The sequence below is a fragment of the Sceloporus occidentalis genome, unplaced genomic scaffold (assembly GCF_023333645.1).
Source record: "Sceloporus occidentalis isolate IW3139 unplaced genomic scaffold, rSceOcc1.0.p SCAF_86, whole genome shotgun sequence".
Taxonomy (NCBI): domain Eukaryota; kingdom Metazoa; phylum Chordata; class Lepidosauria; order Squamata; family Phrynosomatidae; genus Sceloporus; species Sceloporus occidentalis.
This window is the reverse complement of record NW_028317066.1, coordinates 1,509,090-1,527,812: the sequence shown is the minus strand read 5'-3', so window position 1 is coordinate 1,527,812 and position 18,723 is coordinate 1,509,090. Positions and strand designations below refer to the sequence as shown.

The 18,723-nt window shown below is 44.6% G+C and overlaps 2 protein-coding genes across 2 annotated transcripts in view; both read right to left on the bottom strand.

The window, feature by feature from the left end:
- Positions 1–18,723, bottom strand: part of LOC149284981 (uncharacterized) — a 176,928-nt gene that overhangs the window by 66,959 nt on the left and 91,246 nt on the right. The gene's annotated exons all lie outside the window — the stretch shown is intronic.
- On the bottom strand, positions 15,655–17,661 carry LOC149284984 (uncharacterized). The gene has a single exon (XM_089495910.1). It carries the CDS (start codon positions 17,659–17,661, stop codon positions 16,447–16,449), a length of 1,215 nt encoding a protein of 404 aa, XP_089352036.1. The 3' UTR covers positions 15,655–16,446.

Sequence of the window (18,723 nt, the reverse complement as noted above, 5' to 3'; positions counted from 1 at the left end):
GGGGTGATATCAAACAAGGTCTCAATAGATGGGCTAAACTCAACCTATCCCTCTTGGATAGGATCGTGGCAGTTAAAATGAACGTACTTCCTACATTACTATTTTCATTTCAGACTATACCTATCCTTCTTAATGACAAACCATTTTTAGAACGGCAGAAGGACCTGCAAAAATCCATCCGGGAAGGGAAAAAACCTAGAATCAGATTTAAATCTCTAATAGATGATGTAAGGATTCACAATCCTCTCTTCTATTTTTACCTGACACCTCTTTGGGTGTTTGAAGGACAGTCGTGTGGATGGATTTTAAAACACAGACCAAGCGGCTGATTAAACAAGAATATAAGTTTATTTTAAAACAGAATAGGCAAAGGTATCTTTGAGATGGAGTTGTTACTATGTCTTCTTTTGTTACATATATACAGGCCTGGTTTTAACTCTATAGTAATAATAATAACTCCGCCACACAGGCTATTACTATCACTCAAGAAATGATGTAAGCCAAAGCCCTCTTCCTGAGTCTGGTTCCACTGAGACTCTCTTCTAGACTCTCCAGAACTAATCCTGTCCCTCTCTGGACAAAGCAGTTCCTTAAGTAACCATCCCTCAGGAACTATGGGAACCCAGTCCTCTCTTGGACTCTACTGTTCCCATCCTCTCTATAACTATCTCCCACTGAACTCCCGCTTCATCCCTCAGGATTGCAAACCCTAACTGACTCCACCCAACTGCCAAGCAGAAGCTTCAAACTCCTCAGCCAGCACCTGATTGGCTTAGAGTCTCTGGCTTCTGATTGGCTGGTTTGTAAGTCAGTCCGTCACACGCCTCCCCCCTTTAATAGGTTCATTGAGACACAGAACCAAACGGTTCTATGGTCCAAGGAACTCCCAGTTATCAATTATACTTACCCATCATATATAACATTATACACACATCAGGTGACACATGTGATATACTTCATATACTTTTTTATCAATAACCATTTCCAACTTAAATATCTTTGGTATTTTCCTGTATGTTCCCCTTTTAAACATATGTCTAATATCAGTTCTACCTGTTATAACAACTTACCATCATTTTCTTGTAAGTTTAGCATATTATATCCATATCCCTTATCACTTGTTGGGTTTTGATATTTTAATAACACTTAAATAACATTTTCCCCAACTTTAGATCTTTATATGTTCCATTTAAATGTTTTTATCAAACATATTTAATCTTTTAACCCTTTTCTCTTATTGATGGAGCATCATCTCCAACTACTTTGCCCCGTTCCCAGTATGGTTTTGAAAACATCTCATCTTCCATTATACTAATGGCAAACAACAATATATTGGTTTTCTAGTCTATCAACTCAATTATATCCTTGTCCTATTTAGGAGTCTTCTCTGGATCAGTCCTTGTAACTGACCGCGTGTTTCTTTTTACCAGCTGTGGACTTAACACCTCATCTAGTAAAAAGTCTTTGCTTCCTCCTGTGTCACTGGACCACATTCCTTGAGTGCGCTGAGCAATCTTTACATCTTCTTCTGTAGACCGTAAAGTGTCCCTTATCAAAATCATCCCATTCTCTAAATAGTTCATCACAATCTTTGGTCTTTTTCCCTCTGTTGAATCTCCTTTTCCTGTTGGTTGATGGCTTTTGGGGTCCCAACGACGCTTGTCTGTCATCTGGTCGTCACCAGTATGTTTGACAGCCAAGTTTATAGACGTGAACATGTTCTGCATATACTCATCTATTCTTTCAACTTTTAGTTTAAGATTCTTCCAGTCTCTGTGAACTAAACCTTTTTCTTGGGTTATATCACCCATTTGCCAAACTATATATTTTTCAACACTGTCCTATTTAATATATAGCTTCCAGAACCCTGAATTCTTTATTAGAACCTACAAAAGCCTGTTGTGATGCTTTTAATAACTACTTCATAGACAAAATCTCTCAGATGAGAGCCGATTTGGATGCTGGACTTACGACAGAGGCGACAGGAGATGTGTCCAGGGCCTCCGCCCATACTGTTATTCTGGATCAATTTGAGTCATTAGTACAGAGGATGTGGAGAAGCTCCTTGGGAGTATGAAAAGACGACTTGCTCTCTTGATCCTTTCCCGTCTTGGCTGGCCGTCCAGGGGGAGATACCATCAAGATGCTGCTAAAAATATAACTAATGCATCTTTCAGGGAAGGCTGTCTTCCATCTTGCCTCAAAGAGACAGTGGTTAAGCAACTTCTAAAAGAGCCTTACCTTCACCCACTGGACAGAAACAATTACAGGCCAGTTTGGCTCTTACCATTCTTAGGCAAGGTAATGGAGAGGGAAGTGGCCATTCAACTCCAAGCAGTCTTGGAAGAAATGGATTTTTCTACATCCATTTCAAACTGGATTTAGGACGGGTTACAGAGTTGAGACAGCCATGGTCACCTTAGTCGATGACCTCCGTTTGAGCATCGACAGCTCTTTGAAAAGGGGAAGTGTGACCCTGCTGGTGCTATTGAAGGCCTCTCAGCGGCCTTCAATACCATTGACCACAGTATCCTTCTGGAACATACGGGAGAGTTGGGAATTGGGGCACTGCTTTCCAGTGGTTCAGGTCCTACATCTCGGGCAGATTCCTGTCACTTGGGGACAGTTCTTCGTCCAAGAGGGAGCTCAAGTCGGACATCCCTCAAAGCGTGATTCTGTCCCCAATGCTATTCAACATTTACATGAAGCTGCTGGGTGAGATCATTCGGAGACATGGGGAGGGGAGTAGGGAGACCTTGAAACAGTAGTACATGCGCAGGTCACCTCTTGGCTCGACTTCTGTAACACACTCTACATGGGACTTGTGCCAAGTTCAGAAACTTCAATTGGAACAGAATATGGCAGCCAGGTTGGTTACGGACACTTCTAGAACTGCCCACATTACACCGGTTCTTAAATCCCTCCACTGGCTGCCCATTAGTTTCTGGACAAGATACAAGGTGTTGGTTCACTCTGGAACGACCTCCGGATGAGATCCGTCCTATTAACACCTTGGAAGCCTTTAGGAAGGCTATTAAGACGGACCTCTTTCCAGACAAGATTAGATCTATTGACTTGCCTCCCCCTCCTCCTGACCCTTACCCTTGCCATCGTTAGTGTGATGGAAATTGCTATTGATGTATATAGTTCCTGCCCTCCCACCTCTCCTTCAGAAAACGACCCATTTCTTGCCCGAAAAGCTTTTTTTACTGTATTGTGTTATGAAAGTTTTAAATTTTCTTGCTGTTTAATAGGATTTTTAAGGGTTGATTAATGTTTTTATAATTGGGAGAAGGGTTGGGGGTTTGGAATTTTAATTGTATTTCTTAAATTGTATGTTATTTTATTACTGTAATCCTTTTTGATTCCATTGAAAAAAGGTGGAATAAAATAATAAGAATAAGAATAAGAATAACAACATCTGTTCAAGGGGGTCAAAAGCCCTTTCAGTATGCTCCCAGAACTGGGGGGGATGTTTCTGGGGCTGTGGGTCTCTCTGTTGGTCCTCCTCTGCAGGGCTGTTGTGAAGGAAAAGATAAGTATGTGAGGGAGGATGCCCAAGCTGGATCCTGTGGGTCTCTAAGCCTAGTTCCCAGGTTGACAGGGGATTGCCAGAGTTTTGAGGTCCCTCCGTCTCCCTCCTCTTGGCTTTGGTCAAGAGGATTTTGGCTCTTCTCTCCCCCCAGAGCCCCCTCCCCCAGGACTCTAAAGACCCCCCCCCCAAGAAAAATGCTACTGAATCCTATCCTGTGTGATGCTTTCTATTTGGCACAAAACTCTTCCCCAAATGAGGCATCAGAAGAGAGGGGTTCTCCTCGGCCCCACTTTCCACAAGGGAGGGGGCTCCTCAAAGACCTTTTTACCTTTGGATCCCCCTCCTCTCCATGGCCATGCCTCTCTCCAAGGGTCCCACCGGCCTTCATTTCTCATAATAACTCCCCAAGTACCCGGGACCCAAGGAATCCCCCAAGGAGGGGGCAGGGAAGGAAAGAGGGAGAGGAGGCCTTGCAGGACCCTTGCCTTCCTTTGGGGGGAGAAGAGGGGCTTCTCCCCTCCAGCCATTCCTCTGAATGAACAAGGGCTCTCCCCACTTCCCTCCCTCCCTATGAACAGACTGTGAGGGCAGAAATGGCTTCTGGGGCTGAGACTGTGCAGGCGCATATAGTCCCAAAGGCCCCTCCTCTGCATGCGCAGGGATTGCCAGGTCCTAGATGCTGCAGCTTATTCCGTTGGAGGCCTTTGTGGGAAAGGAAGGTATGCGCCGGGGTTCAGTGGCCTCCCCTTCCTTCCCTCCTTTATTCCTTTGAGGAGACCGCGATGGAGGCCAAGGTGCAGAGCTGGACTCAGGAGGGAAAGGCAGGAAAGGAAGGCTCTGCTTTGGAAATATAGCTCTCTCTGTGTATCCTGTATGTTTGTGTCTGTGTGTCTGTGCTATTCTTATGGCTGGGAATGGAGTTGAGAACTGAGGAGAGAAGAAAGGGTCAGTTTTGGGCAAATTCAGAAATTCTGTGCATCAAAGTCCAGTGTGTTGAAACAGTAAAGAACTTTATTGAGAACACATAGAAATTCAGTGTTTAAGCCAGAACTGACCACTCCAATGCAAACAATGTATTAAAACCCCTAAAACCTAAAATATCACCCTCTTCCAAACCTAGCCCCCACTTTCAATTCCCACAGTCTCTGCCCCACAGGTAACAAGGCCCCCTTTTGCCATTCCCAGAAACTAGCCCTTTCTGTTAATACCTGCCCCCAACTTTCTTAAGCCAAAATCCCACACATTGCAAAAGCTATAATTCCCATAACTAACCAGCTGCAACAAATCCCAACCTCCCATCTACCTAACCTATACCACAACCCACAATCCCCAGCCAAATTGACAACCCAAAGCAATTATCTATACTATTGGCAATTAAAACCTAAACTTAACAAAATCCAACTTGAAAACATAGAGACATATTGACAGAGAAATTTTACAAATAAGATCACAAGGGCCTTTTCTGTATTCTGTATTTTTTGTATTCGTTATTGACAAATATAATGTTAGGATTTGTGTGGCTTCTCTCCTGTGTGGACTCTCTGATGTGCCGTTAGGTGTGACTTCTGAGAAAAATATTTCCCACAATGCTGGCATTTGTATGGCTTCTCTCCTGTGTGGACTCTCTGATGTATCATTAGGATTGACTTCCGAGAAAAACATTTCACACAACGCTGGCATTTGTAAGGCTTCTGCCTGGTGTGGACTCTCTGATGTATGACAAGGACTGACTGGAAAGGAAAACATTTCCCACAATGCTGGCATTTTTGTGACCTCTTTCTTGTGTGGACTCTCTCATGACTCAAATGTTTTTCTGTAAAGAAGGACAATTACAGATGAGACTGAAAATCAGACTTAACAAAGGAGGGCGTTACCACATGATTTAGCCCTCATTAATCCCTCCTTCTTAGAGATTAAATTAATAAAGTTGCTGTGAGTAACCCAAGCATGACCCTGCTGCTTATGCCTCTAAATCCATTGAATGGTTGCATTCTTACTCCTAGGAGCTAGCAAAGAAGAGACCATATGGGAACTGCCTTGAGGGAATCAGTGGAAGAAGATAGTCAAAGGACTGTTGAAAAAAATATTCAGTTAAACATGTGCAAAAATACTTTGATTGGCAGGTGGCATCATATCCTGTGAGACGGCCATAGACTGCTCAGTCAGAGCACATGGCATATGCAAGCTAACTGCAGAGGATGTTTCATGCTATGTGGCACCAGGAGATGATTCACAACCAATACAGTATACAGCTCACATGAGGATTGGAGTGGATTGGATCTGAGTTGTGTGAGCAAGAGATGGTGAAGTTGATGGAAGTTGGAGAGGAGAGCTTGCAAATATTTGTATTATTTTGCAACTCAAGATAGAGAACCTCCAAGGATTTCAATGAAATCGACTGTGTTTGTGACTTATTTTTAAGTGTGAAAAGTGGTCAGTGCATTGCCAATGCCTATATCTGGATATTTGCTTCCGTACTCTGCTATGATATTTTGAGCTGTATTTGGTGCATCACCCTCGGATTGTAGTGTACATTGGCTTGTGAACGCGATCAAAATTCAGAGCCAACAAGAATCTGAGAGGCTGTGTGCTAATCCCTTTTGTCTGATGTATTTGCATCAAACACCCATTGAATTCAGTTTGTTTCACACCATTCTTCCCCCACAAAGGAAATATTCTAAAGTGATATAAACCTTAAGTGGAGAACAATAGTTCCTCACTAAAACTAGAAATTTCACGATTCTGCAGGAAGTTGTTATGACAGTTAAATTACATGTGAAAGGGAACTAGGAATGGTAGTAGAGCACAAGTTGAACATATGTCAACAGTGTTATGCAGCAGCTAAAAAGGCCAATGTGATCCTAGGCTGTATCAATAGGAGTATAGTGTCAAGTTCAAGGAAAGTAATAGTGCCACTCTATTCTGTTTTGGTTAGGGCTCACTTGCAATAATCCTGTGTCCAGTTCTGGGACGACAATTCAAACAGATGTTGAGAAGCTGGAGCATGTCCAGAGGAGGGAAACCAAAATGGAGAACGGTCTGGAAACCATGCTCTCGCAGGAATTACTTAAGGAGCTGGGTATTTTTAGCTTAGAGAAGGTTAAGAGTGGATATGACAGCCCTGTTCAAATATTTGAAGAGATGTCATATTCTGGATGGAGCAGGCTTGTTTTCTGCTACTCCAGAGAAAAGGACATGGAACAATGGATGCAAGCCAGAGGGACAAGAGATTCCACTTAAACTTTAGGAGGAACTTCCTGAGAGTAAAAGCTCTTCAACAGTGGAATATACACCCTCAGATTTTGGTGGAGTCTCTTTCTTTGGAGGTTTTTAAACAGAGGCTGGATAGCCATCTCTTGGGGATGCTTTGAATGTCTGTTCCTGCATGGCAGAAGATTGAACCGGATGGTCCTTGTGGTCTATTTCAACTATTTGATTCTATCATTCTAAAGTGGAATCATAGCGCTCTGACAGTGAATTATGAAAGGGCCCTCAGGCTTAACAGGAAGTGCAATGAATTCAGGTTCCTTACCCACAGAGGCCACATTCTCATAATTCTCCATCATCACAGAACTGTACATCAGTTTCTGCTTCTTCGTCAACAGTTTCCATTCCTCCTCGGTGAAATATATTGCCACATCCGCAAAAGTCACCTGCAACAGAAAATAGCCCTCATCCAGAAAATGACTAAACAAAAGGGGAGGAAAGCACATGGTGCATTGCAAATATTATTTCAACACTGCAGAAATCAGTCCAGGAAATAAACTTTAAATTCTGCAAGGAAGAAAAAGCTACAGCCTTTGAGATCCAGTTTGTCTTAAATTCTTTCAATATAATATAAAATATGATAAACAATATAAATTAGGCCATTTCTGGAATATTATTGATTGATTAAGATACTGACTATCTCAACATGTATAGTACATTTAGTCACCAATGAATCATTTAGGCATATCTCACCTAATTTCAGAGGCTAATTTCCTTTTTAAAAAACAGTTCTGGGGAGTACTCTGGGCTTGAGGGCCACTGGGCCCACCCTAAATTTAAGTCCAGAGATATTCTTCCATATCCCCCAGCATTTCACAGATTGGGAATGAAAGACACATGTGGACAAGTAACACCAGAAGGCGGTCCAGATGGCCAAAGTTGTTAATTATAATGATCACACAAGTGAGGAAGGGTACAGAAGTTTGTTTTTGCTCCGACTCCTGGCAAGAGAAAGATCCTGCCCCCTTCCCTCCTCCCTTCTCCCCTCTTTTGAGTTGATGGGCTGCACAATCTTTTGAACTTGGAACACATTTTGCAGCAACTGAACTGACCTGAGGAGAAGGGGGAAAGTGGGAGGAGGAGGAGTGAAATAGGACATTTTCAAATCCCCTGAAAAAATGAGGTGATAGAGGATTAACCAGGACTCTCTCTGCCAAACTGCGACAGTATGTTCTCTGCTTGCTTTCATGAGCCGGCCCAAACACAGATGAAACTAACAGTCAGGATGGCAACTTACCAAAGAGTACCTCTGAAGCCTCTTTCTGTTGGAGCCCAGCTCCCTCTGCTTGGCCTTTGTGTTGGCCATCATGTGGGAAGGGGGATCCTGGTGGCCCTGCACTTCGGTCAATTCCAACAAAAGACACTCCAAAGCAGTGTACAAGGTGTCCAAAATGAAGTTCCTGAGAAAAGAGACAAGGGTTAGGCTTGGTTTGGCTAGAAACCCTGCAGCACTCAAAGTCACTGTGTCATCATGACTGATGAGAATTTGACTTCTCTTTCACACAGAGGAGGACCTGCTTTATGTCCCAGGTGGAGAAGCTGTAGCTCCTGGGCTGCATAAGAGCTACATTACCTTAGAGATCTGATCTATGGCCTCCCCTCATCATGGCCCCCTCCCCATTTAGACACTGGTCAAAATAATTATTTCATTTTTGTAGATGATACTATTTCTCTAAACTTAACTACTGTTTTTGTTATGTCAGTCATAGCAGGAGCATGAAGTATGCACCTCCTCCCTCTGCTTGCTAAAGCCACATAGAAATTGAGGCATGTACATTTGTGTGCATTGTTTCTGAATGGATCTATTGTCAAAATGACAATTTCTTCACTTTTCCTTGTATATTTTTTTAAAAAGATGAACACTGCTGAATGTGTTGCACTTCTAATATCAAAAATCTATAAATGTATAGGTTTATGACTGAACGTTGAACCATGGATTATGCTCATTTGGGGGAAGTGAAGATGTATGTAAACTCATTTTATAAACCCAGTGAAACGAATACCTCATAAAACTCTAGCAAACACCACATACACACACAGTCCCCACACAAAGAACTCACTGGCGCACTGTGTGTCTGGGATCTGGAAATCTCACTTCCACTTTCTGGGAAGACAGTTCTGCTAGAGACTGCATTTGGGGCTTTATTCCTGCAAAGCATAGGCTCAGTCTCTCAGCTGCAACCCTTCCACACAATCCTGGACTGAAACATTTAAACAAAGGTCCTCTTTCAGCTCCAGGAATAAAGGCTTACCTTCAGTACAAAGACCCTGATTCCTGCAGCCCCAGAAAGGCCTCTCCTGCAGTCCTTTATGGCCGGAGCTTCCCTGGGTCAGAGGCAGTCTCCTCAGCCGTAGAGAAGGGTTGCTCTGAATGCAAAGGAGGAGGAGGTCCAAGGGCTGAGGGAGGGAAGGCAATGGGGAAAGGTCAGTGCCAATGGCCATGGAGGGCAGAAGGTGACAATGCCTAGGAAACTCCTCTGAGTCCCAGCCATTCTAGGAATGAGTGGCAGGAGTGAGTCCAGGGGGCTGAGGGGGTCTCCTTTCCCCAAGGGGTAGGCAAGGACCGGTGGACCCTCCCCAGCTAGGGCCCAAAGGGAGGGTCTCTTTTCCACCTCTCTCTCCCAGCCCACAAAGTCCAGCCTCCCCACTGGCCCTGAGTCCCTGCCTCCCCTTCCTCAGATCCCACAGGCCCCTTCCCTCCTTCCTTCCTTTGCCCCAAAATGGAGAGTCAGAGGCACAAAGGGACACACTTCTTTCCTTTTGGCCCTTGGTACCTGGCCTCCTTCTCGCTCTGAAGCAGTCCTTCCAAGGCCTCTGGGGCTTGGGAGAAGCTCTCCCAGGCCCCCCTGGAGGCCCTGGAAGCGGCTCCGCGATCGTGGAGCAGTCCTTCCAAGGCCTCTGGGGCTTGGGAGAAGCTCTACCAGGCCCCCCTGGAGGCCCTGGAAGAGGCTCCGCGATCGCGGAGCAGTCCTTCCAAGGCCTCTGGGGCTTGGGAGAAGCTCTACCAGGCCCCCCTGGAGGCCCTGGAAGAGGCTCCGCGATCGCGGAGCAGTCCTTCCACGGCCTCTGGGGCTTGGGAGAAGCTCTACCAGGTCCCCCTGGAGGCCCTGGAAGAGGCTCCGCGATCGCGGAGCAGTCCTTCCACGGCCTCTGGGGCTTGGGAGAAGCTCTACCAGGTCCCCCTGGAGGCCCTGGAAGAGGCTCCGCGATCGCGGAGCAGTCCTTCCAAGGCCTCTGGGGCTTGGGAGAAGCTCTACCAGGCCCCCCTGGAGGCCCTGGAAGAGGCTCCGCGATCGCGGAGCAGTCCTTCCAAGGCCTCTGGGGCTTGGGAGAAGCTCTCCCAGGCCCCCCTGGAGGCCCTGGAAGAGGCTCCGCGATCGCGGAGCAGTCCTTCCAAGGCCTCTGGGGCTTGGGAGAAGCTCTCCCAGGCCCCCCTGGAGGCCCTGGAAGAGGCTCCGCGATCGCGGAGCAGTCCTTCCAAGGCCTCTGGGGCTTGGGAGAAGCTCTCCCAGGCCCCCCTGGAGGCCCTGGAAGAGGCTCCGCGATCGCGGAGCAGTCCTCCAAGGCTTCTGGGGCTTGGGAGAAGCTCTCCCAGGCCCCTCTGGAGGCCCTGAAGAGGCTCCACGGTCGGAGCTCCGGCTGTGGGGTCCTCCAAGGCCTCTCCAGAGGGGCTTGGGAGAGCTTCTCCCAAGCCCCAGAGGCCGAGGAGGAGGCCGCTTGCCACCGCGGCAATGGCCGTGATGACAGGCGGCCCCCACGCTCCTTCCCGGCCTGGGAGCAGCCCGAGGCTTCCTCCCAAGCCGGGAAGGAGAAGGAGGACAAGGTTCAAAAATGTGGGACCTTTTTTTTTTTTAATATTCCTGGCCAGGAATTTAAAAAAAAAAAAAAAAAGTCCTACATTTTTGAACCTTGTCCTACATTTGTCCCGGTTTGGAGGTCCTCAGCTATGGCAACCCTACCTGCAATGCATCTCCTAATTCTGTTGGCAGTCCCTCCCTCCCAACACTTTCTCATTTCCCCCCAAAACCAGCACAAATCTGGCACATGGAAAGAGGTTTTAAAGCAGCATTTAAATCTGTTATACAGTCGGCCCTTCTTATACACGTATTTTTTATACATGGATTCAAGCTTACATGGTTTGCAAATGTTCCAAAAAAGTATAAATTTTACTTGATTTTCCATTTTGCTATGTCATTATATTTAATGGGACTTGAGCATACACGGATTTTGTTATACAGGGGATACACAGGGGATCTTGGAACCAAACCCCAGCGTATAACAAGGGTCCACTGTATTTCTTTTTAAACAACTAAATGTCCCAAATGCTATTATCAGTTTTGTAGCTATTATTACAGAAAGACGTAGAGTGCAAACTCCTCAAGTACCTTTATTTTCTGGAGTGAGATGGGCTTTTCCAACTGACTCTCTGTGATGATCTCCAAGCAGCCAAACTGCGGCCCTGGAATAATAATAATAATAATAATAATAATAATAATAATAATGCTTTTATACCCCTCTCTTCATCCAAAAGGCTATCAAGTGTCTTACAAATTGTTAATTAGACATTTAGACATTATGGCTCTTAGCCCAGGAGACCCTTAACTTCCTTAAATCACTCTGCCTTCATCCTGTGAATCATAAAAGGATTTCCCTTAACCTTCACTGGGACCAGTTAAGGAACCTTATTTCTACTTCTTTACTGATCTTCCCAAGCATCAACTGAGCCAAGACACGTGTAAAAGGAGCGTCGAGTAGTAGATACTCCAAGGAGATATCTAGTATAAATAACAAAATATAACTAAAATATAAGTCCTACAAGATATTAAGAATCTTCCAGGTACAATATTTGTAAGTATATAATGTTCAATTCATACAAGCTATTAAAGAAACAAATAAACCTAAGTGACCAATTCTGAGACTAACTTCCAAGATCCGCTCTTTAACTCTCTCTCTCGATCTCCAACCGACACAATTCCCCCAACTGTCTCTTGGTCTCTCAGGCCTTATATCTCCTTCTCACGGAAGCTTCCAGAAGAACCTTCATCTTGCTCTCTGATTGGTCAAGAGAGCCTTCCGTAGCAGTGATGTCACTCTGTGTGGGATGTGGGAGGGACTGGGATTCCAGGCAATGGCAGCCCTCAGAGTGTCCTCAGGAGGACTTCTTCTGTTCCTAAAAGAGCATTGAACCCATGACTTTGAGACAGGGCTGGTCCTCCATTTTGATGCAGTGAGGCTCCTGGTGAAGGCAGTTGGTTTGGAGCCTTCATGAAAGGAAGCCATTCCTAATGGCTGAATATGTGATATTCCTATTTTCATTGCCAGGGAAGGGAAGAGGGCCCTCTAGTGTTCTCTGCCTCCTAAAAGAACTTGACCTCCATAAATACTAGAAATAAAATAAAGAAAGAAAGAAATCTGATTATTGGGTGATGCTGCCCTAGACTTCTGTCAGTTTAGTAAAGCTGATTGGGAAAACCTCCAGGGAAGAGCTTTCGTTGCTAAACAAATAATCCCATCACACAAGAAATCTAGATGACCAGGAACAAAGATTGTGGCCTTGTCTTTTCCCTCTCACCTAGGGTTGCCATAAGTCAGGACCTCCAAACCGGGAAAAATGTAGGACAAATGTAGGATGACATTTTCAAATGTAGGACACATTTGTTAAAAATGGAGGACACTCAAAAAATTGAGGCTTTTTTTTTGAAATGTTAATATAAATCCATGTTTCTTAGGCATGATCAAAATGGAGGACATTTTGACATTATTCGTAGACAGATCACGGAAATGTACTTCCCTTTCTGGCCACCCCCCTCTCCCCATTCCAAACAGCACATTTGAGCATTGAACATGGCTTTATTTTAACATTGCCTCTTGCATATTTCAGAGGCTTATTCCACAACCAAACCCTTTGGTCAAGGGACTTTGGTTTTCCTTCATTTTGACGTGTTTTGTCTGTATTCCTCCCCACTAAATAAAGGAGACATGAAATGGAGTTAATGGGTACAAGTTGTTAAACAAAAAAGTCTTGTGAGACTCTGTAGGCAAGAGGTGCACCATCTTAAGAACTGCATTAAGCACACTTAGGCTGCTGCCACACTGCTTTCACTCTCATCACTCCATCCTATGGAATCCTGGGATTTGTAGTTTGTTGTGGTGCCAGGGCTGGGCTTTGAAATCTCAGGCATAAGAGAGGCAAAAGGCTTGGGCTGCATCTACACTGGAGAAATAATCTGGTTTGAGACCACATTAACTGTCTTGGCTGAATGCTATGGAATTCTGGGAATGGTGGTTTGTTCCAGCACCACAGCAGAATGGCAGTTAACCCCTGGAAAGCTCTCTGACCAAGGTGACCAATGCCCTCACCCCAAAATGTAGGGCACCCAAGCAAAAAAATGTAAATAAAAGCTAAAAACACCCATGTAATTATAAATCCATGCTTCTTAGCCATGATCAAAATGGAGGACATTTTGAAATTTGACAGAAGAGGACATGTCCTGGAAAAGGAGGAGGATGCCTGGTCACCTTGTCTCTGGTCCAAAATACACTGCAGAAATAAAACATAGCTGGACTGAAATGCCCAGAGTTCCTCACCAAAGCTGCAGCCACACTGAGGAAATAATCCAGTTTGAGAGTGACTTAACTGTCCTGGGTTAGTGCTGGGGAATGCTGGGAATTGTAGTACACTGTGGCCCCAGAGCTATCTCTGACAGGGAGTCCCATAACCCTCCAAACGTAGTTGAACTGCAGTGCCCAGAATTCCTCCCCAGGTGCATCCACACTGAGGAAATGGTCCAGTTTGAGACTGCTCAGTGCTGGGGAATCCTGGGAATTGTAGTCTATTGTGGCCTCAGAGCCATGACTGACAGAGAAGTCTCAATGTCTCCCAAACACTCGCATTCCCAGGATTCCCTAGCACTGAGTTAAAGCAGTCTCAAAGTGGGTTATTATTCCTGCAGTGTGTGAGAAAGATATAAAAGCTAGGGACTGGATTCATTTGGAGGATCTCTGTGTCCAAAACACACTGCTTGGACTGCCAGGGCTCAGTGCTATGGAATCCTGGGAATTGTAGTTTATTGTGGCACCAGAGTTCTCTGACAGAGAAGGCCAAATGCCTCACAGACCCCAGAATTCCAGAGCATTGAGCTTTGGCAGTTAAAGGGGTCTCAAAGTGCAGAGGGGGGGGGGGAGAGAAAAACCAGGGAGTGTGAATGAGCTCTGAGAGGAGGAGGAGGAGGAGGAGGAGGAGGAGGAGGGAGGGAGCCAAGGGAAGTGGCCAGGACTACCAGAGGAGCCCCTGCTTTTCCTCATCATCGCAGCCTTCTCACTGCTGGCAAGAGGCTCTGCCCCCAGCCAGACAACGCCTCCATTCAGTCTCCTTTTGTCAAAAGAGCTCTGGTGCCACAAGAAACTACAATTCCCAGAATCCCATAGCACTGAGCCATGGATGTTTAAGGGGGGGGGGGGTCAAACTATTTCTGCAGCCTTTGCTACCCCAAAGCCTTCTATTATTTACCAGCAACTTGCAAGGCAAAATCTCTTCCTTCCAAGCCCTTGAAAACCAACCCAAGGGGAGGGGGGCTGATTGCTTCTTTCCCATTGGTCAGCTTCGGGAGAAATCTGCATATTACAAGTAAAGGTGTTTAGGGCCTCAAAAACGACCCTGTGATAAAGAATTACAACAATACTGAGTGGTAGACATTTAAAAGATGAGGAGGCATTTAGACTCCCAGGGAAACAGGAACGATTGATGGCCTTTTTTTCTTTGCTCACTGTAACCTGAAAGTAATGCCTTTTGCAGGGTATATATACCAAGTGGGCTGGCAATATCTCTGAGTGGCAGATGTCTTGAAGACCTGCTCTCTAGGCTAAGCCAGGCAGGGAGGTGGGGAGGGTGGCACACAGCCATGGGGAGGGCTGGAGCTGCCTCCAGGGCCTTGCTGGGGGGGGGGAGGTCCTGGGGGAGGGGCCAAACTGGGGTGGGACTGTGTGGCCCCGCCCCAAACCGGTAAACTCCCGCCCCCAGGCGGGATATGGCAAGCCTATATACACGCTGATGTTGACCAGAACCTGGGGGGTGTATACATGCGTATTCATATGTACTTACATATTTCTCTATGCATTTCCTTATGTTTAAATTGTATGCAAGTAGAAGAGTATATATAAATATATAAATCATATATATATGATGCAACATATATGTGTACATGTGTTTGCATCTCTCTCTCTCTCTCTCTATATATATATATATATATATAAATACATGTACGTACACAGGTATCTATGGGTATGTATAGCTGTATCTATGGGTATTGTATGCAAGATCTATAGACTTTAAACATTCCATGTCTGTGTGTGTAGGCTCTTAAAAGTATAAGTCTGAATGCACTTAGATAGAGATGCCTCCACATACATACATATATATACAGATGTATATATACAGATGTATATGCACAAACACACATGCCACATACATCTGTTGTTGTCCATTGTTCTGGTCTGTTGTTCCAGGTGATGCTGGAGAAGACGCCCTGCCTCCAGCGGAACCAGAGGCTGCAGGCGATGACCCAGCCCCCATATTTTAACCCAAACCTTACGGCTGGCAGTGGATCATAACTCCAAGGCCTGTCTCTTATAGTGGAATCGTAATGGGTTAACAAAGGAAGTGTGTCCCCACTGCTTGGTTAGTTCTCTTTCCGCTTTCAGGGATCATTGCAGAAGCTCCAGAAGGTGAAATGAGAGATCACACACCTGTCACCAATCTAGGTGTTCTTCTTTACATCCAGAGTGGTGAGTAAATACAGAATTGGACTATAAAACCTTTAATCAGACACATAAGAGACCAGATCTGGGTTCAAACACTTTGTATGTAACATTTATTCTAACATTAGGGACATTCATTCTAATATATTACATATCAAGAGGCCTCAAATCATGCACACATTCATACAATGCTCATGCACACAAATCTTCCCAGAGGTCCATCAGTTTTCTGAAAGAGCAATGGGTGCCAGTTCCAGCTGATTTTGGCACACTAGCACCATGGTTTTGAAGATTCCTTTATGCTTCTTAATATGTGAATCATTTTTCCTGATGAGTGACTTCTTGTTCCCATTCCGTTCTTGTTTTGGTGCTCTTTACGTCAAGTTGTGTTATACACAGGCCATTCTTCATTTAGTACATTCAGTTTCATGTCCTTGCATTACGGTGTCTTTATCTTTTGCACATTCCTTTTCGACTCAGCAGTTTGAGCTTTTCTTGCTTCTCTGTGCCAGATCCTTCATCTCATCCTTCATCTTCTAATTCTGTCATATTCACACATAACACACCTACCCACCATGCTACATCTTCCTATATGGCAGGGGCTTGGACTAGAAGGTGCTTGTGGTGCCTTACAAAGCCAGAATCCTATAAATCCATGCTTTGTCATCCTGTGTGTCGGGGGTTGGACTGCATGGGTCCTGTGGTCCTTTCTTATTCTAGAATTCTATAAAAAAAATAAAAACAACAACAACAACACAACAACATACAAAAATCAATAACTTTATGAACAGACAACCCTAAAAAACAAAATCACAAGGGCTTTCTCTTATCACAAATGCATTGAAAATATTTTTCTTGTAATACTTCTTAACAAAAACAGTGTTAGTTCACTGCTGGCATTTATGTGCTTTCTCTCCTGCATGGACTCTCTGATGTATCATTATGTATGACTTCGAAGAGAAACATTTCCCACAATGCTGGCATTTGTATGGCTTCTCTCCTGTGTGGATTCTCTGATGTTTCACCAGGTCTGACTTCTGAGAGAAACCTTTCTCACAATGCTGGCATTTGTATGGCTTCTCTCCTGTGTGGATTCTCTGATGTTTCACTAGGTCTGACCTTGAAGAAAAACATTTCTCACAATGCTGGCATTTGTATGGCTTCTCTCCTGTGTGGACTCTCTGATGTATCACTCGGTTTGACTTTGAGGAAAAACATTTCCCACAATGTTGGCATTTATGTGGCTTCTCTCCCGTGTGGACTCTCTGATGTTTCACTAGGTCTGACTTCTGAGAGAAACCTTTCCCACAATGCTGGCATTTGTGTGGCTTCTCTCCTGTGTGGACTCTCTGATGTATCACTAAGTTTGACTTCGAAGAGAAACATTTCCCACAATGCTGGCATTTGTATGGCTTCTCTCCTGTGTGGACTCTCTGATGTTTCACTAGGTCTGACTTCTGAGAGAAACCTTTCCCACAATGCTGGCATTTGTGTGGCTTCTCTCCTGTGTGGACTCTCTGATGTGTCACTAGGTTGGGCTTCTGAGAAAAACCTTTCCTACAATGCTGGCATTTGAATGGCTTCTCTCCTGTGTGGACTCTCTGATGTATCAGGAGGTTTGACTTCTGAGAGAAACCTTTCCCACAATGCTGGCATTTGAATGGCTTCACTCCTGTGTGGAGTCTCAGATGTGTCACTAGGTTTGACTTTAAAGGAAAACCTTTCCCACAATGCTGGCATTTGTATGGCTTCTCTCCTGTGTGGACTCTTTGATGCATGACAAGGACTGGCTTATAGGCAAAACATTTCCCACAATGCTGGCATTTGTGTGGCTTCTCTCCTGTGTGAACTCTCTGATGTGTCACTAGGTTTGACTTCTGAGAGAAACATTTCCCACAATGCTGGCATTTGTATGGCTTCTCTCCTGTGTGGATTCTCAAATGTGTCACTAGGTGTGACTTCCAACAAAAACATTTCCCACAATGCTGGCATTTGAATCGCTTCTCTCCTGTGTGGATTCTCAAATGTGTCACTAGGTTTGCCTTCCAAGAAAAACATTTCCCACAATGCTGGCATTTGAATGGCTTCTCTCCTGTGTGCATTCTCTGATGTTTCACTAGGTCTGACCTTGAAGGAAAACATTTCCCACAGTGCTGGCATTTATGTGGCCTCTCACATGTATGGACTCTCTCAAGACTGACATGTTCTTCTGAAAAAAAAAAAAGAACAATGACACACAAGACTGACTCTCTGAATCAAGAGAGGAATGTGTTACCCCAAGATTTAGCCACCTGTTAACCCTTCCCTATTTGATATAAAATTAATAAAGTTGGAGTGGGTGCCCTGAATTTAGCATTTTTGCAGGTATGGATCCCTACTCATAGGAGGTAGCAAAGAAGAGATTGTAGGAGAACCTGCCTTGAGAAAATGAGTGGATTTAGCTGCATGATCCATTTATGTCTGTAGAGGGTGAAGGGATTATGGCTAAGGAATGGGACTGGAAGGAAATAGTCAGAAAAAGGCTCTGAGAATCAGTGTGCTAATCCCTTTTGTCTGAGGTACTTGCACCAATAATAATAATGATGCTGATGATTTATTTATAGCCTGCCCAATCACAAGGAATCCAGGTGGGTTACAACAATAAAAATAAAGAGAATAAAATAAAATACAAAAATAAATACAATACAGTAAAATAAAACAGAGCGATGTGAGTTACAGTAAAATTCACAGTTAGGCCTGATGGAAATTGGGCCTGTCTTTTTCACTCCCTCCTAGGTCTGGTGATGACAGTTGGGGCGGAGGGAGGGCTCTTCTTTTTGAGGCCAGAATATAATTTTAATTTAATTTAATTTAATTCTCCTCATTAATTTAAGAGAAGAAGTGATGGACAGAGTGAAGGAAGTCACAGTAAATGGAGAGAGGTTAAACCAAGCCCTCATTGCATTAAATTTGGTTTCAGACCATTCTTTCCTCACCCAGGAAACATTCTGAAGCAATTTAAACCCTTTCGTACCCTCAGTTTCTGCCACTAAGGAACAATTACAGCATAAATATCTGCTCCTAGTGGCTGTTCTTCAGCCTCAGTCCAGTTGCAGGCAGACACTCTGCTCCCTATTGCATGCGGTAAGAAAGCCAGGTTACCTTCCCAAAGAGAATTTTAATTT